The 26,153-nt window shown below is 42.3% G+C and overlaps 1 protein-coding gene across 11 annotated transcripts in view; it reads left to right on the top strand.

Annotated features, from left to right (window-relative positions):
- Positions 1 to 26,153, top strand: part of ENAH (ENAH actin regulator) — a 190,071-nt gene that overhangs the window by 67,284 nt on the left and 96,634 nt on the right. For all 11 annotated transcript variants that reach the window (XM_032778759.2, XM_075064300.1, XM_032778760.2 and 8 more), the window contains exon 2: positions 10,984 to 11,149. In XM_032778759.2, the coding sequence (XP_032634650.1) occupies positions 10,984 to 11,149 (166 nt within the window). The remainder of the gene's footprint in view (positions 1 to 10,983; positions 11,150 to 26,153) is intronic.

The raw sequence follows: 26,153 nt of genomic DNA on the forward strand, positions 1-26,153 counted from the left end.
GGTTTAGAAACCTGACCTATAAGGAAAGGTTTGGAAAGCTCTGATTAATCTGGGGGGAGAGGAGGAGACTAAGGGGACCTGGTAAGTGTCTTCAGATATGTTAAGGGCTGTTAGAGGATGGTAATCAGTTGTTCTCCATGTCTACTGAAGGTGAGACAGGAAGTAATTGACTTAATCTGCAATAAGGGAGATTTAGGTTAGATACTAGGAAACATGTCCTAACTAGAATAGTTCACCTCCGAAATAGGTTACTAAAAGAGGTTGTGGAATCCCTGTCATTAAAATTTTTTAAGAACTGATTAGACAAATACCTGTCAGGGATGGTCTAGGTGTACTTGGTTCTGCCTCACTGGGGGACTGGTCTGATGAGTTCTCAAGGTTCCCGCGAGCCCTAAATTTCTATGATTCAATGTTTTTCAGCTCCTTCCCCTACAAACACCTTTAATCACAGGTCAGTGACAGGTTGGGGAGCCCATCTGAACTATCAACAAATGCAGGGGACTTGGTCCTTTGGAGATGCAGGTTTTCACATAAATGTCCTGTTCTCCAAAACTCTAAGGTGCTATTCGTGATTAACATGTCCATGACACACTACATAAGTTAGCAAAGAGGCACATGGTAGTGTCTTCCTCTGCTTGAGGCTGTCAGATGTTGGACATGAAGCCTCCACGTAGAATAACCCCAGTAGGTATTCATTTTCTGGGAGTTTGCAACAACCTAGTGGACTTCCTACGTAGACAATCTGTGACCAGGGTCTTTGGAAAGAAAAAACGTATTTGTTTTACAGTCCTTTAGATGGTAATATCTGTCCTTTGACGGGAAAAGAGAAAAAGTTAGTTGAGATGGGCTGGAGCTGTCGCTGCTGCTGTTGAAGTCCAATCCTGTTTCCTAGAAGACAAAACAAGACAAACATACACAAAAGGGAAAAGAAAAAGAACAGCAAAAATAGAAAATGTGGTTTCTGTCTTTGATGTTGACTCTCACTTGCCACCTCACTGCTGTAAAAATACAGGCACAGCGCACAGGTTTACCAACCTCTCTGAGGTCTGGCAAACTGGTACTACCATTGGACTGTTTTGGGCATGCTCTTAACTGCTTTTCTGGTGACAGACTTATAGCACTGCTGCAAAATATGCAATCTTGGCCAGGTAAGCCAGACTTTCATTAGACAAAAGGAAAACGGGGAGAGAGGAAAAAGAAATAAGATAGGGAAGGAAAAGGACACTTTGGGAGGGCCCTGGGAGGGGGTGGAAAGACAAAGTCTTATGCCCTAGGTAGTGATTTGGGATTTAGCTGATGGAGGTGGTGGTGTCATCTGGCTCCCTCTCTCGGGCCTGGTCTGATGGTCAGGACATCTCAGAATCAGGATGAAAAAGGGCTGATGTTACAGTCAATGCTGGGATACCAAGAGATAGTGAGGGTGGCAGTCATGATGGCGAAGCTCCTTCCTTCTCTTGTTTCAGTCAGCAGTTGCCCCTTTAGCTTTGCCTCTACTCATCTGTATTTCCCTCCAAAGTCATTTTTTAAAATCCCCGAAAAAAAGTGATGGATGAAGTATTCCATCCTCACACTTTTTTTTTCACAGATTTTCAGGCTTAATTTCCGACATGCCAATCTTGACTCACTGAACTTCGAGTCTCATACTTTTCTTGTTTACAACCATGATCTTAATGTTGTTGTTGAGTTATATCAGTAGGACTTTTTGTTCACATTAATTCAGTCTTTGTCTCTCCTTTTACACCTTTTCCCATCAACATTTGTTGCTACAGGTTGTTGTGACGCTGCATAAATTGTTATCCACTTCTTACAGTTGAGCTTTCAATTCGGGTAAATTTTGAACCTCACTATGTAACATTATATAGCAAGAAAGTAGTGGTGAAATGTCACTTGAAATTCATCCATCCCCCAGGTGGTCTCTTGAGTTTCATAATCTACCAGTCTTCTTCCCAAAGCCGTACTCAACATACTGGAGTTTTCCAGAGCCTTGCTTTATTACATGATAGTCTGGATAGTTTGGTTCTGTCTACAGCCAGTCAATCTAAAAGTTGGGCCATCTCATCAAAATGAATAATACAATGCTATGTTACTGGTTGGCTGGTGTACCTCTCCCACTGAACATCAAGGCTCACACCAGAGCTCAAGTGACATCTTTGTCTTCATCAGGAATGTGCTGACTTCTGAAATCTGCAAGATGATGAAAAGTCTTAACTCCATATCATTAAACTTTATGCATTGCAGTGGTCTGTCAGGACTGATGCCAAGTTTGGAAGAGTAGTACTGCAATCACTATTTCAATTGATATTCCTCATTCCCACTATCCTGAAGAAGATACTGCTTGCCAGTCGCCTACAGAGGACTCCACATTGACATATACTTATAGAAAAAAACTTACTTCGAGATTTTTTTCTGTGGACCCCACAACCCACCCTGCGTCCCTGCTTTTGGAGTCTTTTGCTAAAATGGGCTTTGAATTCTGATGGAAGTGAGGGCCGACTATAGCCACTCCATGTTCTAAGCCCTAGCACAGAGAGTCTAAGCACATACATGGCCCTGATGGATACTGCTATTCAGGAGACTCTGATCTCACATCAGAGATGTATGTACACCTATAGTGGGATCCACGCTGAGACCTCTAAAAAAACACACATTTTGCTTTAATTTGTCTCTGCTGATGATGATTGTGTACTTGCGGTTCCAAATGAGTTGTGTGGTTGACTGGTCAGTTTATAACTCTGGTTTCATAACTCTGAAGTTCTACTGTATGTTTCTATCATGATTTGACTAGTATGGACAGTTACCTCTTCACCTGTGAGCTGTGTGACAGAATGCGATATGTCTGGGTTAGATCATGAACTCTGTCTTGTTCTCTATATGGAAATGCTGGATGCTGACTGTACAAACTCGAACATGTCAAAGAGAACCAGTTGTGCATCATTCCAGACAGCTGTCTTGGCTGGGAAAGGTGTTTGATACCTTGTTGAAGAACTAATGGTAAGAACCATCATGACTCTAGTCTGGGGCCAGTGACTAAATCATCTCAACTAGTAGCCCACTTCCCTGGAACAATGAGTTTTTTCTACTCAGGGGCCCACAGGAGGAAGGGCAAGCATGATTGGGGGCTATCTGTGGCATCTCAGTTGGAGCACAAGCTTGGAAACAGGGTCCCTATCCAAGAACAAGTGAGGTTCTGCTCTGTTCAGGGAGCTGGTCATCACTGCAATCACTGTAAGGACTTGCCAGGAGAAAGAGAGCAGGAGGGATTCTGCCCATCCTGAAATTCTGACAAACCCCCAACTTTCAAAAGGGATGAGATCCGACTAGGGCACGGGGATGTTTCCAGGCTGTTTTGAGATCTGTTGTTTTCAAAGATATGTAATTTTCGTGTGCTTTAAGAGTAAAGTCACTGTGGTTAAAAAATTCCTTTAAGCCTGTATTCCTTGCTTTCCTTTCATGTCCCCAAAGGTGTTAACTAAAAGTCCAGTATGCCTGCAGCCTATAGGGGGGAGGAGGGTGTGTAAGAGACTGGAAGACTTGGGAAGCCTGACTTCAGGGTTTGGAGCTGTTGGGCATCCAGTCTCCGAAGAAGGGGCATCGAACAGCAGATCTGAGCCTGGAATTGTGCCCTAGAGTACCACAACTAGAAACTGCAACTACTGCCTAGACTGTTGGCTTGGAAGAAGTGGGATTGAGAGTGATTGGGTCCACTCACAATAGTCTTAACTGTACAGAAGGGCTCACTCAACCAGATTGTAACACTGCTATATATATTAAATGTCTTTCTCCAAAAGGATAAATTGGGAAAGAAAAAGAAAATTTGTCCCAGTCGTTCAATGAAATAAATGTTTTAAATTTTGAATACAAATGGCTAAAGTTAAGCTATAAAGTGCAACTGTGATTTGTATTTTCACATGAGAGATTAAATTATAAAGAAACTAAAGAAGATTTGCACCTGCAAAATGCATTTCTTCAAAACGAAGTTTTGGCACTAGCCATTGCTTAGACTCGGGAATTTGTGCATTCACAATTTCTGTTCAGCTAGCAGTGAGAGAATTATTGAACCCAGAAAAAAGGGACAGCCAAGTAACAGCTGGAAAATTATATAGCAAAATCAGTCACAAGTAGATTCATATTTCACGGATGTGCTTGGTATTATTTTTCTCTCAGGATGAATTACATATGCATTGTTTGTAGCTGTTCAAGCCTGTTAATTTATCTGATTTTAATGTACTATACCATGGTTCTTTTAATTCAAATTAAGCTGAATGTTTTTTTAGTGTGTGTGCATGTGACGGGAGTGGAATTAACACAACTAATATACTTTTAGTTTAACTTGACTTCATGGTTACAAACAGCATAGCTAACTTGAAAGATATGTGCAAGTTAAGTCTTGCTGAGTTTAGAACGGTAAATTTATGGTTTGTGCACCATATGTAAGCATAACTTGGTTAGAAGGTATTGGGTATTAGGAATAAAATTCAGAGCAGGACATGGTTTTGCCATATTTAAATTGGCATTTGGAAATAGAAAAGGCTCAGTATACTTTTTGAACTTGAATTTGATTTAGGATCAACGTATATATTCGTTTATATCTGAAGAACTGAATGAAATTCAAATAAAGCAAGTATTTTGGTGCACAACGTTTTCACAGGCCAATTAGAAATGTTTGGCATCTTATTAGTGTTTAAATTGTTTGGTTTCATTGGTTTAGAATGACTCACCACTATAGGAAATGTTTTAAATTAACTTAGAATACAAATATTTCGAACTTATATAATGGTTACCTTCTGGGGCTTCATAGTTTAACATGTTTTTCATGTGTGACTCATTAATGAAAGCATATAAAATAAAACATATAATAGAGATTGCATTAGGCGTGTCTCTCGGAGTGTGTATATTTTGATCGGTACTTATAAGATACATTTTAGAATGTACATTAAAATGTGTGTTATTCAAAACAATGAAGTCCACGTAAAAATGATGAAGTAAGATGGCATGGCACTGGGACCTGGGTATTAAAAGATGAAGATCATGAACTGGCATCAGGAGAAGACTTTCTTTAAAATGTTATGTGATTAGAGCACCTCAGAAATATACTCAAATAAAGTTTGAAATTATAGTTTGGAGGCTCTGGTGACATGAAAAAATGAGTTACTCATTTTCATACAGTTTTTGCAGTGATGTTGTCAGGCTGTTAGATTGTCCTTGGTGTGCCCAGCGCAAGTTGATATTGTGACTTCAGTTCCCCTGGTATATTGTTTGATCAGGGACCGTTAGAAGTGCTACGAGAATTTAAAATCTAATGTTGGCAGCACTTCTAATGTTACATAGGATCTGGTGGTAGCATGCAATAAGGAGACAGTGATCAAGACAGTAGAGGTGAGTAGCAACAAAGGGGTAGAAGGGAAGGGTCTTGGAGAACTAAGTAACGAAGGGGGGGGAGAGATGACAAAACACAGAAGACTAATTTCTCTTCAAAAATGGTCTTTGCCTCTAAAAAAGCCTATTTCCAGGTACTAGGAGATGGAAGGAATAATAGGGAAGGCTAAATTGAGGGTATGTTGATCTTTTTACAGACTTTTTTGTAGATTGTATTGGGATAATATTCTACCTGCGAATTATTGAAAGGAGCCTCTCAATAGAATTACAGCTTGTACTTGTACGTTATTGTTTACAGTATCTAGTGTACACATCAACTTTACTCCTATAGTCAACCAAATATTTAGTGTACTTGACTGTGTATATTTTCAGATTTCCAGTGTTCATGTTTGCTCTTTCTAGAAATTCAACAGTATTACACACATTCCTTATACTGTGCTTCATAGGAGTTCTGTCAAATGGTGGTATTTGAAATAAACAATGTAAGAAGGTTTTAGATTTTGACTTTATCAAGTTAATTATGTTAGAAAACACTAAGTATGGGAGTAGGTTACACATTTAAATAATCCTATTCTCAGATCATGTAACCTCTTAGCCAGTTACAGTATACTTTAATAGAACTGAAACACATTAAAAATCTTTTAAAATAAAAGTCCACTGTTCTTCGTGCTCATTGATTATCCAGCCTGGGGTGAGTTGTGGTCCTTGAGGCTCTGAATTGTGGCTGTCGAGACTGTGTTAAGAAAATGTATTTGATTTTGAATTGGAAAAACGTATTCCCTGAGCTGCTCCATATGACTTTCTAGAAATTCCTTGTTTGGCAGCGCTCTGACCTTGTCCCCCTGGGTCCTGCGCTTCTAGGTGGTTTATGCTAGCCTTCTGTGAATGGCTAGCCAACTACAAAAGCAGTTTCTCCTTCCTTGGTGTTTATACCTCAACTGCTAGGAAAGGTCTCATCCTCCCTATTGAGCTAACCTGTTATCTCAGCCGATTCGTCGCTTGCATATCTATATCTAGATATCGTATATTCTGAGATATCGATTTATAGTGCAGACTGTGCAAGATTCCGTCAGAGACAGTCCAACCACATAGTGCAGGATGTAGATGCAGGCAGGAAGACATACACTGAACAGGCACACCAAGTGGCTTGGCAATTGTGTTACGGAGCATCTGCCAGTGTATGGGCTAGACCCTCCCGACAATGGCAGATTCCACAGAAGGTTGTGGAGAATAGCAGGCTAAGATTCTGTGGGACTTCCAGATCCAGACGGGTACAGGCAGGTACTTGGCCTAACAACAGACTTGTGGTAATAGACAGGACCAGAAGACCAGCGGTAGGTGATAGATAGATATAGCCATGCCAAGTGACAGCAACATCAGAAGAGGAATATGAGAAGCTGGAGAATACCAGGGCCTGAAAGAGAACTAGAGAGGATGTGGAAGTTGAAGCCAAAGTGGTCCCATTGTGGTGGGAGCACTCGGGGCTTGTGACTCCTAAGCTGAGGGAGTGCTCCAACAGATCGCAGGAACAACATCAGAGCTCTCTGTCCAGAAGAGTGCAGTGCTAGGAACAGCTAAGATACTGCGCAGAACCCTCAAACTCCCAGGCCTCTGGTAGAGGACCCGAGGTTGAGGAAGACACATACCACCCATAGGGGTGAGAGGGGAATTTTTTTTACAAAAAATTATATATATACACACACACACACCGCCCCCTCTGCCTCTGGAAATTTCCACTACATGCATCCGACGAAGTGGGTATTCACCCACCAAAACTCATGCTTCAATACGTCTGTTAGTCTAAGGTGCCACAGGACTCTTTGCTGCTTTTACAGATCCAGACTAACATGGGCACTCCTCTGATACTATGCTAGCCTCCACGTAGCCCTTCTCTCTCTAGGGCCAGAGTTATAGTCTACTGAGCCCTTTTCATCATAAGCCAGCAAGAAGGTTGGTGAGAGAACTCCCACAGTCTGTGTTGCCCCTAGGGTGTTATTTCAGAACAGTTTAGCCTCCTGTCCTGACAGGGTCCTGTCTTCCCCTCCTAGGAGGTGATTCTGTAGTGGCAGGTTGGGGGGGACCCTAATGGTGGCAGCTGTTGGCAGCCGACTTTTTACTGCCAGAGTTGCTACATTTCCCTGGGTCACTTCGCTACAGCTCTCCTGCTTCTCTCTCCTTGACCCTTACCTTAGGGCTCCCTTACCGATGGCTTGAGGGTGTTTTCATTAACCAGCCCTTCTGCTGCACTTCCTCTCCTCCTGGCTCCCTGGCTCTCCTCAGCCTGACTGGAGTGAGCCCTTTTATAGTATCAAAAGGGCCTTAGAGTCAGGTGTTCACATTACCTTAATGGCCTCACCTGACTCTTTGCAGGTTAATTGGAGTCAGGTGTTCTCATTATTCTGGAGCAGCCCCTGCTCTGGTCAGTCAGGGAACAGAAAACTGCTAATCCAGTGGCCAGTATATCTACTACTTTGTCAGACCCAGGCCAGTTGGGTACATCACACTTGTTACTATGGAAAGGAGGTAAGGGCCCTGGCTCCACTGTTTCTCTTGCAGTCCTGGGATCTGAGGGCTCTGGTTGTTCCATTGCCTGCTTACGTCACAAGAAGAGCAGGAGAGGTTCATCTGGTGCTTCCTGAGCTTAGGGGAGCACCTAGCAAAGAACATCTCTCTTTCCCAGCCACCCAAGTCAGGCTGGGAAAATGGCCTCCATCTCAGATGAGATTAGGACAATCCCCAGACTCCTCTAATTTGAGTCAGCAGGCAACAGTTCTTAAGGTCCTTATGCCAACTTGGAATAGCCAGAAGTTCAGTGCAGCACAGTCCAGCCACCCCTACCCCACCTTGCCTCCTGCAGAAGAAGCTGCAGAAAGGGAGGCATAGGACCCAGCTATACTGACTCTTTGCCTCTTAGGCTTTCCTCCACACTAAAGAAATCCTCAGCAGGGGACTTGTGGATGGTTGCTGTCCCCTTTGCACTGCCTGATTGGCACAGAGGGAACAAAGCGGCACAGTACCTGTCTCCAAGTATTGATTGTGGCCTCTTGAAATATGTTCAGTCTTCAAGCTAAAAAGGCTGTACACCACTGTATTAGATGCTGGAACCATACTTGTTTAATGCAACAGAATTCCTTAAAGTCCAAAATTTGGACTAGATTTTTTTTTTTTCATCTTTAGACCTATGGAGAACTCAGATATAAGCCTTTGTCCTGAAATAGTTGCAGTGCAATATATGCATGAAGTAATGCAAACATGTTCTTATCTCTCGTAGCTGGATGACTGGTATTGTGTGCTGATGTATTTTTGTCTGTACACAGTCTTTTCACTGGCTTCTGAACATAGTTTTCCCATTTGCTGTTAAGCAAAGATGCCTATGTTCATTCAAAACTTCAAAGTTAATATAGTTAACAAAAAAGGTGAAACATATTGCTATTTTCCTAACAGAGGGAAGTGAGAACATTGGGGAAAGAAAGAAACTAAACCAGCTTAAAATTATGTGGGAAAACCCTTCTTTACATTTCATACTTTATAAATAAATATAGTTCATTTTCTTGCATTTCTTCTTCATAGACTGTCTCTGCAGAATCCCCCTTCTTCCTCTTGCTCTCCTTCCCCTCCAAAAAAGGCAGGTAACACTCCTTCCGGAAGGCATGTGCAATGCATGGCTTGCAGTGTTGGATCTGCCAATACGTCATCTTGGAGAATTTGATTTACTGATAAGTAATTACTTTTATTTTTATTGCCAGACAGTGTCTGGACATTTCTAGTAAAAACAACTTGGGTTCCCCTTCCCTTTCAATAAATAGTATGTCTCTGATCTGTCCCACTTCCTTGCATAGGGAGACACTTCTCTCTGTTTTAGACTGTACCTTGATCTCAGCATTATTATTCTACTCAAAGTATTATGCTGAAGCATGGAAGACAGCTTCACTGAACACTGATCAAAGGAGCACCCTCTTGCTCAGGGAGGAGTCATAGCCAATGTTCCCTCTAATTTTTTCCATGCATGTGTGGAATAAATTTGATGTGCACCAAGGTAATGTGTGGAGGTGAGCCACCAGTAGAAACAAAAAACCTAGATATAATATATATTTAAAAAAAGTTACCATAGGGATAATTACTCCAGACAGGACAGGTTTGACATTTGATAACTCACTACTCAAAGAATTTAAGTGTAAGAGAAATAAAAATTATGAAATGCATAGACCAGTCAAAAAACTAAAATAACACACTTTGAAAGAATAAAATTATCGAGAATGTATGTGCATTATAGGAAGTACCAAGGAGTAACAACAATAATGCAAGGATTTGTTAGGAGGTGACTGTGAAAGTGTGTTTGTGTGTGTGAGAGAGAGACTCTGCACATTGACTGCTGGGCAAGTTTCTGAGAGATGCTATGCGCTGTCACTTTAAGGCACTCATTGAAAGCTCTCCTGCTCCTGAGCCCTGTCCCCCTTCTCCAGCTCTGCAGAGATGGGGTGCATGGTCGAGGGTAGGGGGAGAGATTGTGTGTGAATGAGCGTGTGCTGGCTGCTGGGGAAGTCTCTGAGACAGTGCACTGTCTCTTTAAGGCACTCACTGCCCTGAAGGCTCGTTCAGACCTCAGACAATAGCGGCTCTCCTGCTCTGAGCCCTGTTCCCTCTCTCCTGTTCTGTGGAGATGAGGTACAGGGGCTAGGGGGGGGACACACTGACATCAGCTCTCTTCCCCTGCCCCCCTCAAGCAGCTCTGCACAGCCATCAAACGAGTCCTGGGAGCAGCTGCAGGAGCAATGTGGCTGTAAAGCAGTTGCGGGGAGAAAGGGGCACCTGAACACAGGGTGCCAGATGTGACACTCTGCTAATCAAGTGTGCATCACTTGAATCACTCCTGGGTGGCAGCCCGACCATGCAGCTTAGGGGAAACACAGGTCATAGCTGTATCTGAAATTTCTAGATACCATGTGATGTAAAATATATGTAAAAAGAAAATCTTAATTTATTTTCTTGGAAACAAAACAAGCTTATTTACATACTGAAATTTATCCCAAATAGATGTGTTCAATGTCTACTTTTTTCATTGAATTCACTGCAGAATGTCTTCCTATCCTTATTAATCTCACTTCCTAGCTGTTAGCTTATTCCATCAGTTACATTTTTCTTCTATTAAAGTGTTTTAATTATAGAAGCCTAAGTAAAGCCATAGTGTCAATGAGACTGAGGCTTCTAAGTAGCTTATTTTTTCTGCAAATTTTACCCAGCGTTTTAAAGTGCTAATAACTTAAATTCATATTTAGTAGGAAAGTTTTCCTGTAGTAAAAAACCTGCCAAACATTTGTTTGGCAGGTCTAATTATATTGGTCCATCTTTACCCGTAATACAGTTCTCTTCGTTCATACCTTTTGTGAGCCAAACTCTACTTCAGAATGACACACTGTAAGTGAAACAGTTGTTGTGCTATGGTGGTAGCAGTTCTACATTGATGAAAGGTAAAATTTCTGTCAAGTTATCTTAACTTGCCCAGTAATTTTTGGGGGGGGGGGGCAGTTACATGTAGCGCTCTCATTTGCCTTAACTTTGCTTTTACTTTTTAATATTAAATATCTTTTTTTTTTCTTGTCTTAATAGTGAACAGAGTATCTGCCAAGCACGAGCTGCAGTTATGGTCTACGATGATACCAATAAGAAATGGGTACCAGCTGGTGGATCAACTGGATTCAGTAGAGTTCATATATATCATCACACAGGAAACAATACATTTAGAGTAGTGGGCAGGAAGATTCAAGATCATCAGGTATGTGAATCTCTAATAATTTTCAAAGGGAACTTATTTTTAACTATTATAATTATTCCATTTAAAAAAATCTCTGTTCAGGAAAGTAATGGGACTATCCAAAATAATAAAATACAGTTTAGCTTATGATATTGTCCAAGACTTATTAGGCATTTTCTAGACATTCAAGGAAAGTATGATCATTGCTGTAAGGACAGACAAGTGGACAAAGGTTCAGGGAAGGAGAACAACATGAAGCAATTTATGTGCAAGCCAACTTAATTCACAGTAAACTGTTTAAGTTCTAATATGGCTAAAACAGAATTTTTCTTGCCAGACCTGCTCCATTTCCCCCCTTCTCTCACTGTCAATGCCATCATCCTTCCAGTTACAGGTCTGCAATCCTGGGGGATTATTTTCGACTGCCACTCCCTTGCCCTTGCCCTACACATCAATGCCATAATCAAATGCTATACTTCTTCCTACTTGGCAGCTCCAACCTTTTGTAGCCATCCTAAAAGCCAGATCTGTCATTCAGAACCTTATTGTATCCAGACTCAACTACAATAGTACCCTCTTCTTTGAACTTCTTCTCTTCCCCCCCGCCCCCATTTATTTCTATTACTGTTTTTCTGTCTATACAAAGTGGAGCATTAAAGCCTTTGGCATAGTGAAGATAGGGGAAGTGTGTGAGCTGGTGAGATTGCTAGATGACAAGTTGTAAATTCAGAAGAGCAGTTGACCACAGGCAGAGCCTTCGGGTGCCCTCACAGATAATGGAAGAGGTGAGGAGGAAAGGCCAGAAGAAATGGTGCAGCTGCTCCCTGGCACTGAGCACAGAGGAGAAAGGTATCAGGCTGCTCACCCCAGACTGGTGACTGGACCACTCAGCCCACCCAGGGATCCACCTCTGACTCCTGGGAGCAACCTCGGCGCTTGTTAATGCCTTTGACATCTGAGGCTTTCCAGGTGGCTAGGGACATTTTGGCCCTTCTGGCACTGCCTACGACTACCGGCAGATACCACTAAGTCTCTCCATTCCAAAGGCAAGCTAGCTGTGGCCCCGCCTCAAAGGGCAGTGGAGCATTGCTGGTCTCCAGAGCAGAGGCATTGTTTCCTTACTCCACCATCTCAATCCTCAGCTCTGCAAGTATGGTCTCTGGCCATACAACCTAGGTCACCAGCTCCACATTTTCAGTCCCCATGGTTGCGGCATGGATTACCCGCCTCGAGGCACTGATCTCCTCGTTCCCAGTACCAGTCCTTCTTTCCCAACACCTTGGTGCACGTCTCCTTCCCCCAAATGACCTTCAGCATGCTGGTTGCCACCTGTACGGGATTGCTCCTCACCTTCACATCACCAGACCCCATAAACCTGGCACCGCTCTCTGGAGAGTCATCGGTTACTACCCATTAGGCACTGGTCTTCCGTCGCTGACGTCAGCAGCAAACATAAGTCTCCACAGCCCTCCATGGTCACTGAGGGGAGACTTGTCTGAGTTGGACCGAGAGTTCAGCCTTTCGCTGCATAAACAGCAGTCCCCTTGGGTTCTGGACGCCAGCACTACGCTGACAGTGGCTGCGTGGCAGCAGGGCCACTGGCCAACTCTATGGCCCTACTGGACTCCGTGGGGCCTTCTAATGATACTGGTGCCATATTCACATAATTCCTCTCTGGTGGCTTTGGAGAAGTTACCCCCACACCACTGGCATAGAGTTAGAACAGGGCACGGACTTTGACGCAGGAGCAGAGGAGCAGATACCGACACCAAGGGAATCTTCCTCAGTGCGGGAGAGTGCCTCAGCCCCTCCACTGGTGGTGCCATCATCGTCTTTGTCACTGGAAGAGGCGGTAGTGGGGCCCTCACACTTGTGCCCTCCCAGATGACTTTAAAGCAGGGATTCTCAACCTTTTTTCTTTTTGAGGCCCTCCATAACGTGCTATAAAAACTCTAAGGCCCAATGGGGGAAGAAGGGGGGACTTGGGGCTTTGGGTTGGGGAGGCCAGATGCACGGGCAAAGATGTAGTTTGACTTCTGTTTTGGGTGGACAGGGGCCAGCAGGGCTTGTGCCTGCCAGCTCCACATAGCAGGGTCCAGGAAGGGAGTGCCACCTCCACCCTCGACTCACTTCAGCAGGTCACTCAGCCTGTTTAGGTTGGGGAGGAGGGCACAATCAAAAGTTATAGCTCAAAGATGTGGGGCACAGCTCGAAAAGTTTGAAAACAGCTCAGGGTGCAGGAAGGGGGATAGCTAGGGGCTGTTTGCAGGCAGAGGGGTAGCTCGGTGTGGGGAAGTGGGTAAGTAGGGGTTGTGTGCTGGGAAAGCTCCCCTGCATTCCCTGTTCCCTGAGGGCTCTGCCAGCCATGGGGCCGGGTCCCCGCCCCAGGCAGCTCTTACCGGCTGTGTGAACAAAGGGGGCTGGGAGCTGAGGAGCAGCTTCAGCCCCCAGCAGCAGATGAGGAAACGCCTCAGCTGCCTGCTCCATGGCACCAGACAGAGTAGCAGCTGTCCCACACTGCCCGGCTCTGGCTTCCTGCCTCCAACCTGATCAGAGGGCGGGGAGAGAAGGGGGTGGTGGAGATGCCCCATGACTGCACTGCTCTTGCACTGTAATTTCGGAAGGGAGGGGCAACATCGCCGTGTTCCCTCAACGCTGCTGATTGTTGATGGGCTTCTACCCCGGGGGGAGCACCAGGGCTCTGGAATTCAGCCCTGCTGCTCCTGGCTTCAGCCCTGCAGGGGGCACCAGGGATCAGGGCTTCAACCCTGCGGCTTCTGGCTTCAGCCTTGCGGTAGGTGCTGGGGCTCAGGCTCTGGGTTTCAGCTGTGGGGCCCTGAAAGGGTTTACAGACCCTCTGTTGAGAATTTCTGCTGTAAAGCACACCAAGCTTTACTTCGGGTGGCCTCCAACCTGGGCTAGGAGGCGGAGGAGTTGGCAGAGCCGTCAGACACCTTGTTGGATGTGGTAACGGCAGCAGCTCTGGCGGGGGTCTCACTACCGGTGCATGAAGGAGTATTAAGAATTGCTGAGTCACTCTGGCAAACCCCTTCATCTGCCAACATCCAAATGGGTGGAAAAGAAGTACTACATCCCTGCCCTAGGGTTCGAATATCTGCATACCCACCTGCCTCCAGGGTCGCTAGCAGTATCAGCAGCCAACAAAAGGGATAGGCAGGGTCAGGCGAGCGCCTCACCTAAAATTTAAAGACACACAGAGACTGGACCTTTTTGGCAGGAAAATTTATCTGACCACCAGTCTCCAGTTCAGGGTGTCTAACCACCAGGCCCTGTAGGGGAGATACAATTGTAAGTTATGGGATTCTCTCAATAAGTTAAAGGACTCTCTGCCTCAGGACCTTAGCTAGGAATTTGTGGCCATTCTGGAGGAAGGCAAGAGGTGGCGAGGGGCTCTCTCTTCAGATGGCTTGGGATGCGTCTGACTCAGCAGCCAGAGTCATTGCCTTGGTAATGAGGCGCAGTTCATGGCTGCAGTTCTCAGGTCTCTCCCAGGAAATGCAGTTGTCCATCCAGGACCTTCCCTTTGAAGAGAATATGCTCTTTTTGGAGCAGACGGATGCAAGGCTGCGTGGCCTGAAGGATTCTCAGGTTATCCTGAATGCGCTTGGCCTTCACATGCCGCAAGCTGCAAGGAAGCAGTTCCAGCTGTCTTCACCATCCAGGTCATGGGGGCTTCCTCAAGAGTGTGCTGTTAAGAGAAAGGAGAGACACAAAGGTTTAAACATGGTCATCCATCTCCCTCTCATTCGCCAGCCCAGTGTGGTCCCGTGAAACATCAGGGAGGTTTGAGATGGACGTTTTCAAGGTGCGTACGAGGACTGCACCCCAGTTGAATTTCAGGACCCCCCCATTTATTTCTCAACCAGTTTGTCCCTTCTGGTCAGCTTGACCTCAAGTAACCACAGAGTGGTGGGTGCTCAGCACAATATCCCTTGGCTACGTCCTACAGTACAGTGAATAGTTTTCACTTTTATGGCTTCAGTTCCTACAAAATAGAGACCAGCAACTGCTAAGGATGTTGGTCCCAAATTAACAAAAAATGGTTTCGTTTTCCTAAATCCTATCTTTTTCTGCTAAAATATTACATGACTTTTTCTTCTCCAAACCATTCATGAAAGCTTCCTTGTAGGATAGCTTCAATATTTTTATAAAATGATGGTCAGTGACTGATAGGTGTTTAAAAAGTCATGCAGTAGGATAGTCTGAAAAAGTCTCCCCAGAAATAGACTTGTCCAACTCCAAAATTGACAGAAAAGAGTCTATATGAAAGATGAAGTTGCCCAGTTCCTGAGAGCAATGACTATTGAACCAGAAACTCTGACAAAGTCCCAATCTACTCATCACTTTATAGTATCCAAAAAAAAGATGTAGTGTGCTATTGGGATTAAAATATGCAACAAAAAAACAAAAAACCAAACCAAAAAAAAGCCAGCTTTATAGGTGGTTCGTTTCATAGTTTCAGCGATTTTCAGAGAGCATCTCATGAAATCTCTAATCTGAAAAAAGTATTTGCATGTGTTGACCAACCTCCACACCTCACAAGATTTGCATGTAAGAATCCTGTACTTAAGATGAGCCTACTCCTTTGGCCTCTACTTCCCTGAGGATCTCATCCAAGGACCTGATGGAAGCTTTAGTACCCAATATTTAAAATTACCTATTCTTGAATTGCCTCATTTGAGCTCCAGTTCAGGGTGCCAAGTATCCCTCCAAGTTTCTGCAAACATATGGATTCATCATAAACCATGAAGTTATTCAGGTTTTTTTAATTTTTACTACGTCTCCTAGTCTTGCAAATATAAGGAGATAGGAGAGAATTGAAATTCAATGTGTCCCATGCAACAGTTCTGAACAAAATTTGCTTACAGCTTATTTTACTGGTGATCCGTAAACCAGGAAGAGCCTAGTTCCTGTTGTTAAGCTGAATTTACAGGCTTGCAATTAGAATTGGCTCAAAAAGATTATTTCTTTGCCACTCTTACTTGCACTCAATTGCATATTAAGAGAGAACCCCTGCAGAGAATTCTTACGTAGTAAAGTACTACTTAGCGAGAGTAAGGATGACAAAATTGGAGTGCTCTTGCTTGTAAACTGAGCACATGAGATGTAAGTGTGGAACTCACTTTGAGGTGTGGCAGCATATTAGGATGATATCTTTCTGCAGGATTTCTCTTGGTAGTTATATTCTCCTGTGCTTGTGAAATCTTATTCGCATAGTCCAGTGTAGTAGGAGAATAAGAAAATAACTTCTTACCAGGGCTGTCAAGCAATTAAAAAAAAAAAAAAAAAAGTGACTAATCGCACAATTAAAAAATTACTCATGAGTAATTGCATGATTAATTTCACTGTTAATAAAAAAAATACTGTTTATTTACATATTTTTGGGTATTTTCTATATTTTCAAATATACTGATTTCAGTTACAACAAAGAATACAAAGTGTACAGTGCACACTTTATTATTTATTACCAGTATTTGCACTGTAAAAAAATATAGTATTTTTCAGTTCACCTAATACAAGTACTCTAGTGCAATATCTTTTATGATGAAAGTTGAACTTACAAATGTATATGTACAAAAAATAATTGCATTCAAAAAATAAAACAATGTAAAATATTAGCACCTACAAGTCCAGTCAGTCTTAATTCTTGTTCAGCCAATTGCTTGGACAAATAAATTTGTTTTTATTTGCAGGAGATAATGCAGCCAGTTTCTTGTTTACAGTATCACTCGAAAGTAAGAACAGGCATTTGCATGGCACTGTTGTAGCCAGCATCGCAAGATATTTACGTGCCAGATGTGCTAAAGATTCATGTGTCCCTTTGTGCTTCAACCACCATTTCAGAGGACATGCACTCATGCTGGTGACGGGTTTTGCTTGATAATGATCCAAAGCAGTGCAGACTGATGCACATTCATTTTCATTATTTGAGTCAGATGCCACCAGCAGGAGGTTGATTTTCTTTCTGGTGGTTTGGGTTCTGCGGTTTCCGCATCAGAGTGTTGCTCTTTTAACTCTTCTGAAAGCACGTTCCACATCTCCTCCCTCTCAGATTTTGGAAGGCACTTCGGATTCTTAAACTTTGGGTCAAGTATTGAAGCTATCTTTAGAAATCTCACATTTGTGCCTTCTTTGTGTTTTTTGTCAAATCTGCAGTGAAAATGTTCTTAAAATGAACATGTGCTGGGTCATCATCCGAGACTGCTATAACATGAAATATATGGCAGAATGCAGATAAAAGAGCAGGAGACATGCAATTCTCCCCCAAGGTGTTCAGTTGCAAATTTAATTAACACCTTTTTTTTTTTAATGAGCATCAGCATGGAAGCATGTCCTCTGGAATAGTGGCTGAAGAATGAAGAGGCATACAATGTTTAGCATATCTGGCACGTAAATACCTTTCAGTGCCGGCTACAAAAGTGCCATGCGAATGACTGTTCTCACTTTCTGGTGACGTAAGTAATAAGCTGGCAGCACTATCTCCTGTAAATGTAAACAAAGTGTTGGCTGAACAAGAAGTAGGACTCAATAGACTTGTAGGCTCTAAAGTTTTACATTTTGTTTTTGCGTGCAGTTATGTAATAAAAAAAATAATCTATATTTGTAAGTTGCACTTTCATGATAAAGAGATTGCATGACAGTACTTGTGCGAGATGAATTGAAAAATGCAATTTCTTTTGTTTACCATTTTTACAGTACAAATATTTATTATAAAAATGATATAAAGTGAGCACTGTACACTTTGTATTCCGTGTTGTAATTGAAATCAATATATTGGAAAATGTAGAAAAACATCAAAATATTTAATAAATTTCCGTTGGTATTCTGTTTAACAGTGCGATTAAAAGTGTGTTTTTTTTAAATCACAATTAATTTTTTGCAGTTAATCTTTTGAGTTAAACTGTGATTAATTGACAGCACTACTTCTTACGTGAGTGAATTTCTACTATATTAGTAGAGATGATTCTGTTGTATGTGGTATATGAGTGATTTTAATCTCTGAAATAGGACTTCTAAATTATTACATGGGATGCTTCCAAGTGCTGATGTCTTAAGTATAGAAAGTTGTTGTAACCAGGAACTGACATCAGTTTTCATTTCTTCTTTTTCCACTTCATTTACTTTTGTTTTGAGGTGATGTGATAGAGGTTAAACTAGGTCAACTCAAATAAAATTGTCATTTTCTTCCTGCTGCTGCTACAACATTTTTATATGTTTCTTCCCTATATTCCCAGTTTGTCTCCCCTTAGAAAAAATTTTCTCTTGATTTGCTAACTATAACCTTCCTGTAATATTACTGCTTTAATTTTAATTTATGGATGAGACTGTTAATAGCTGTAAACACCTTTAGCGATATTGTGTAAAGTTTGTTAGAATGACAGTGGAAGGCAACTAAAATAATCACTATGATTAAAAGAACTATGATTAAAATAATGGCAGAAAAGGTTCAGTACTTTACACCTGAATTTTGGATATCTATCAAGAGTTTTTGCCCAACTGTGGATGGTGAATTCTTAACTTGGTGAAATAATGGACAACAGAAATTAGTAAAGTATCACTGATATGTCAGTGTCTAAATTTGACTTCATTGGCACGGGGGCTAGGCAACAATTACATCTTTGGTTTTAGATACAAATTTTTAATCTCAAATACATTCATAAAATGATCCTTCACCCACGAGTTACAGATGTAAATGTAGTGTGCCGTGGGAATAAAGCTGCCTAAGAGGCTGTAAAGAAATTGCTCTAGAATAGAGTTTTGCAAACATTGGTACATCTGCTGTTGGTGATATGTGAGCTTGTTGAAATTGGGGTACGATAAACAATTTTAAAAAATTTGTTTGAAACTGAAAGTTGTCATGTACATTGCAGTGCACAAGAAAACTCCTGAGTGCATTTTGTTGCTTCTAGCCGCTTTAAGTCATAATGGGGAGTAACACTTGCCATCCATGCTGGCATAGTATTTTTATTTAGTGGTATGTTGTGCGCAGTAGCTATTCAGATGGGTGCTGTATTCTCATGGGGCCCACAGCAGGCTGGATTTCTGCTAGGTGAAGTCTTCAGCCTTGTGCCAAGCCACATAGCTTGAGCTACTGAGGTAACTTCACAAGTCTGCCTATCACATCGTAAGTGCTCTTCTCATCTGAAGAAAAACACAAGCATACAGGATTGGTTAGAGTGGCTGCAGAACTGGGACTACCTGTGACTGCCAAGGTCAAAAGGCATCCAAACAGGAAGGCATTGCAATGCAGGGTGTTCCCTTTTCATACCTTGCCCTGCAGGGCTGGAGTGCAGACCAATTCCTTTCTGTTTCTGCAGGGAAGTTGAGAGATGGTTGATTGGGTGTGGTGGATAAAATCCTGTGGACTAAGGAGTTGGTTCTTCAGCAGTAACTCTGACTGGATGGATGCAATTTGAGCCTCCTAGCAGAGGGAGCCACTGTGCTGTTTGCCCAGCATTTTAGGCATTAAGGGGCCCGGCTTGGGTGAGAGCCTGAGCTGCCAAGGACCAAGAGGCCATCTGGAGCTGAAGCTGCCTTTTGACCAGAGAAAGGACCCCATTGCCAGCCAAGACTTCTCTACCTCTCTACCCTTTCCTCTTCCCTTTACGCACACAACTGTTTCATTTATGGTACTTTATTTTGTTTTCTTTAAGAGCTATACAAACATTTTGTATTTCTCTTAACTTAAATTTTCTAGTGTGAATTTTGGCTTGTGTTCAACTATAGTCCAGATGAGAATTAGCAGGAACTTTGAACTTAAATTAGACACTTTTTAAAAAAGTCAAGCCATTGAACATAGTTCAGTCACATATCAAAATATGTCAAGATGTCATTTATGGCATATTTGTTTCTTGTCATTTGAATAACACAAGACAAATAATGGCTGCTTCATCATATTTATTTTGATGCATTGTCTAAAAACCTGAGATGTTTAAAAATGTTATAAATGAACATTTTAACCTACCTTAAGCAATTACGTTACGATAGAGTCTGGGAATACTTCTGTTAAGCTTATTAAGGCCTAACATAAATGTGCACAAAAAAGTAGTTGAACATTATTTTTCAAAGATGGTATGTGATCTAATAATGTTTGAAAATTGCTGCTCTGACATATTTTTTAAAAGGTGTGGAAGTAAAATAGAATGGAATATTTTACTCACTGAAGGTGTTCTAGGAGAATCTTTACTAGGCACTGTTTTTCAATTGCAAAAAGTGAGGCTTTGAGAGGGGTTGCCATCCTTTTGATTGGTGGTTGAGAGGTGGATAGCGTAGCAGTCTAAAATACCAATATTGCCACGCATGTGTATTGGGGAGTGGGAAGAGAGGCTTTCACTTTAAAAGTGAACCTCATTTCAATTTGATTTTTATATAATTTACTTTTATATAGACAGCAGTCCAGTTATTCAGCTAAGAAAGATTTAAAAGTTTGGAGGAGAATAGGTATTAAGTAAAATGAAAACTTTTAATTACAATAGCCTTGGCACCTTACTTCTCATGCATATACTTAGAGTGTGTCAACACTAAGAGGCTTTTTTGCACTAACTTCTGTTTTTCAAATTAAAATATCTTGGGTTCACATGATACAATTCTTCTTTCAAATTAACTACCCAATAACTGAAAATTGGATAACCTACTTTGAAAGTGGATTTAGTTGATTTTGGAATGAGTTAGTGTATTAAGTTCATGTGAATGCATTTGTATTTTGAACGAAGTTGGCAGTCCAACTGCTATCCCACACTGCATGGCATCACATCAGAATCTACTTCTCTGTTTGCCGGTGTGCCCTATAATGCTTTGGAGTCACAGATGAAATGTTACATCCTTATTTACATGTTGCAACCAAGATCACCCTATTTGCAACTATACAATCCTGGAGCCACATACCTTTCTCATTTTTTTAGCACTGCTACAGCAGCCATGCCTCATGCATCCTCATGGTGTCATGAAGAGGGGAGGGGAGTCCGACTCAATAGCTGATTGTTGACCCCTATATTTTAATAGTCCATGAGCCCCAGCAGGGCTGGCACCCACCCCCAAACTCCATTTCTCATGTCTTTCCCCACTTCCTCTCAGTTGACTGCTGTGGCCTTATCCACCTCCTACCCCATTCAAGTTGTTGGCACTGTGATGGGTTTAAATAATGAGGCATAAATTACAGAACCAGATGTAATAAAAATATGGTAATATAAAAAGTACTTCGAACCAATGGCCTGAACTCTCAGCTATACATAGAATTTTGTGAGGTATACTTCCCAAAGTGAGGCATCTAAAAGGCGCAGAAATTATAAGGCACTCGGCTAGGTGTAATCAGACTGCCAGCATTGCTGACCCCTTCCATTCTCAACAATTACTGATGAACTCTGTTCATTTTTCAGTACACTTTGTAAATGTCCGTAGGTGACATAGAACAGAATTTAAGGCAAAGAAGCCATTCTGTTCTGGCATAAACATTGCACGGTGACTTGTATCAGGTTAACATCCTCCAAAGCAAGCACCTCATGGCCCATGCACACCCCAAAATTCCAGTTACAGGCAATTCTCTTGCCACTCCACACCCCCAGACAGAGAAAACAGCTAAATCTGGGGTTCCACCTTCACATGGACAACCACAAAAGATGGCATCTTCCTTTGTCATTCTGCACCTGAGGGAAAAACAGGCAGAAATCCCGCACCTTATTGTGTTTGTGAACAGTGCAACTACAAATGTGTGCACTCAGTACTTTTAAGGACGTTTCACATGTTCTCATTATTCTAAAATTTACATTGTCTAATTTTTGTGGTTTGTGAGAGTATGGTTAAAGTTTGCACAGACTTGTTCAGTTAATGGCTTTATTGTTTGCACTAAGATATTTATTAAAGTTTTTAATGTAAACTTTGAGCATTTCTGAAAAATTACACATCCCTTAAATACAACAAATGATCTTTCAATAGACTGTTGCGTAAAGCCTTTATAAAACAATTGAGCCACAAAACACTACAACTAACACACAATGCAATGAAACCCCGCAAGAAAGCAAAATAAAATATTTCAGCATTTTCAGCCCTTAGTTCAAAGTAGGGAGCACAAGGCATCCTGTGGTGATTTGCTGCAGTTTGCAGAGGAACGCTGTCTCACTGCTCATAACCCACTGAAAGAGTCTTCACTTCTACCTCCCGCCTATCAATGGGGCTCTATCCTTTGTTCTCACAGATGTGCAAAATACAGCAAGCAGTTTTAACACAGGGCAGATATTCCTCAGCAGCCTTGAGTCTTATTAGACATTCCCACTTCCCTTTCAGCCCTCCAAATGCACGCTCTGCTGTCATCTTGAAGCTTCTCAGGGTATAGAAGAACGAGTCCTTTCTCCTATCCAAGTTCAGTAAAAGACTTGGTAAGCCACAGAAGCAGAGAGTAAGCTGGGTTTCCAGAATGACAGGAGGAATCACAACACCATTAATGTCCATAATGTTCTTGTTAGCAGAAGTTCCATTTTTCATAAGGGAAAACAGATGGGAGTTTCAAAAGATCCTCGTATCATGGACCTTTCCAGAGCACCCAACGTTAATATTGTTGAATGTTCCACAATGATCAAACAGGCCTTGGAGTAATACATGGACAAATAACCCTTTTTGTTTATAAATCTTGAGGCCTGATACAGGGGGCAAAAATGGGTCCTGTCAATGTCCCCAGTACAGTTTGGGAATCCCAAGAATGCAAATCCATCAATAACATCGGAAGCATTGTTGGCCCACCCAATCAGCACCTTCTTTTTGGTATGACACCTGTGTGACAGCTCCAACAGTCAACGTAACACACCAGATTGGTTAGTTACTGACTGAAAGCTGTCAAGATGTTGAGTTTTCAGATGGGAATGCCCACATTTCTCCATGTTTAGAGGGAGCATTCATGTTGGTGTTCCGATGCTGTAGATTTGTGGTGAGCTCCCTGCAGATCTCTAGGAAAGTGGTCTTTGTCATCTGAAATTCTGCTGGTCATCCTTAGGATTCCATCACTTTCCTTTCCAACCAGTTACTGCTCATTTCAGAAGTCCAGAAACTGCTCTGCAGTCAGTGAAGCTGCTCCAGGAAAAGATCATCCACAGGTAGCTGCTTGACATCCTCCTCCTTTAGCCAGATCAGCTTGGTAGTGTGACAGCTAGCCTCCAAAGAGGCAACACTTGGGAGCATGATCTCAAATACACGTGCAGCAGCCTCTGTGTATTAGTAAATGTCAGTATCATGGCATGCAGAAGAGATCCCTCCATGCTAGTTAACAGAGGTTCTGAAAATGATGCTGAGTTGCAAAAGGCAGTTAAATGATGGGATATCAGGGGAGGAATCATAGAAACTTGCAAGTATGATCCCAAATCCCAGAATTCCAGTGGTTTCTAACAGGTATTCTACAATATATCACAAGAAACATCCCAGAGTGCATAGAGGCCAGCATCAGGACAAAGCACCATAGGATACTCATCCAGAATACTGATTACTTACTTTGGAAAAAAGTTAGTGCTTTGTGTACACACTCATTGAAGGGGAAGCAGATAACAGCTGGTTTTGTGGATGCAGTTATTGTGGTATGTTGCACAATAGTTTGTGCACAAAAACATCATTTGCAAAAACTTTCTCATTTTGGCAAGTCCTTAGGATTTCTTTATCCTTCATGTCAAAGGTGAGGAGAGTTAAGGCCTTCATTGTCCAATTGAAACCACCTTTCTTGAACAGTGATTGATCTACCAAACCATCTTCTAGCCAAGAGGAAAGTCATTTACTGAGGACTCTGTTTTTTTATTATTGTAACATAACAAGTACCTACAGGGAGACAAGAGCTTTTAGATCTTTTTAGTTAAGCTTTTTTCTATTCTCTGTCTTCTCAGTCTTTTATGAAGTCTTTACAGCGTGTACTGGTCCAGTGTAGTGTGTCTGACAAACATTTCTTAGGCCATGACTACAGTGGAACGTTTTACCAGTGTGACAACCGTTGCGGTTACTCTTATTCTGGTGAAAGAGCAGCTTTTTTGGTGTTGCTGGGAAAGAGGTTTAAGCTAAATATAGTGAATAAAAAAAGGCAGTCATACCGGGATAAGTGTCTGAGTGAGGTGGGGGTTAATGCTGGTACAGCTGTTTAAATTCACATCCTAGTTTAAACTAGCATAATTTTCCCCTGTAATCAAGTCTTTAGAATAATTTAAACTAAGTTTTACATCTCTTGCATGATGGAAGTGGCATTCTTGGCTTTGAGAGTCAAGAAATGGTTTAATTCCACCACTCTTTCAACACCATAGAGCGGTGAGCCGTGCCCCCTAAGGGAGGTGTGCAGGAACATCAAGGGGGGTGCCGTGGGTCCCAGGCCAATCCCCATGTGGGGTGGGGAGGGAACACCACCCAGCCCTGCTCTGCTCCCAGCTCCACTCCGGCACAGTTCCTGGCCATTGCTCAGCTTTTGGCCCAAGGGTCTGCGGACACATTCCATTACTGATTTGGGGGATGGCGGTTTCGAGAGGAAAAGTTTGGGCACCAGTGCTACTGAGGGTGATGTGAAAGTAGTAGTACTCTTGTATTGGGTATCTCGTCAACATTCGATTGTCCATGAGGGTGAATGTAGTGAGAAGCAAAAGTGACAAAACTCATTTATGTTTAACTATTTTCTGGCAGTTGTCATTGAGATGGTTAAAGAAAAGCTGTCAAATGTGCAGCTCTCCCTTGTTTCAGTCCTTGTAAATTAAATCTAATAGACGTATACAGATTTAGTTTGTGGAATTTTTGTCTTCTGCCAGGGCCACCTGCGGGGTGGCAATTTGCCCCAGGGCCCACAGGGGCCCAGTGAGCCCTGGCCCAGCGGCGGTCCGGGTCTTCGGCAGCATTTCAGCGGCGGGGGCCCTTCAGTCACTCCAGGTCTTCGGCTGCAGGGGGCCCTTCAGTGCTGCTGAAGACGTGGAGCAACTGAAGGGTGCTCCACCGCCGAAGACCCGGACCACCGCTGGGTGAGTACAAGCGCCGCAACTCCCCCGCTTTGCCCCACGCCCCCTGAATCCTCTGGGCGGCCCTGTCTTCTGCTACTACTGTGTTTGACATACGAAGAACAACTGACTCATGGTAATGCATCAGGATAAAGTTGTATGTTCATATCTAGATGCACATGCTGCTTCTAATTCACTGATTAAGCATGTGAATCCATGGAAACAGAACATGGTTTTTGTTTGGACACTACTGTGCTGTGGAAGGGCACATTTGCCTTACAGAAATCATTTTGGGGAACGAGAGGACATGTCTACAGCCTTAGCCTGGTTATGCAACTTAATTGCAACAGAGTCAATGCTACAAAATTTATCCTTGTGTATTCTAGTCAGGGGACAGCCATGTTGTAATAAGGTCTCCAACTCAGTTTCTGTAGTGTAGGTGATGCCCTAAAACTATGCCGTGTGCTTTGGACAAAAATCATTAAGTAAAATCAAGTAGAATACCTTTGTTTTTGTTTTTTCTACAAAGAATAAGTAGGTGTTAATCTCTCTAGTTTTAAAATGATTCCACTATAAGGGCAAGGCATTTTACTTCTGATGTCAAAGTTTGACAAACCTTCATTTAAAAGAAAAAAATACAGAAATATTAATTGGACTATTTTTCTCTGAAACGGAACTAAATTTAAGGTGTGAAATAATACAGTATTTAGGATTGACAGTCTTCCATGAAGCAAAATGTACATGCTGATACGCTAGTTCCTGTGATGTTGTGATTTGTGAAATTACTTTAGTATAAATCTAACTCAACTGGTAGAATTACAAATGACTCTGAGATTGCCATTAACTGTCTACACTTTTTTTAAATAATAGAATCATAGGACTGGAAGGGACCTAAAGCGGTCATCTAGTCCAGTCCCCTGCTCTCATGGCAGGACTAAGTATTATCTAGACCATCCCTGACAGGTGTTTGTCCAACCTGCTCTTAAAAATCTCCAATGATGGAGATTCCACAACCTTCCTAGGTGATTTATTCCAGTATTTAACCACCCTGACAGGAAGTTTTT

The sequence above is a fragment of the Chelonoidis abingdonii genome, chromosome 3 (genome assembly GCF_003597395.2).
Source record: "Chelonoidis abingdonii isolate Lonesome George chromosome 3, CheloAbing_2.0, whole genome shotgun sequence".
NCBI lineage: Eukaryota > Metazoa > Chordata > Testudines > Testudinidae > Chelonoidis > Chelonoidis abingdonii.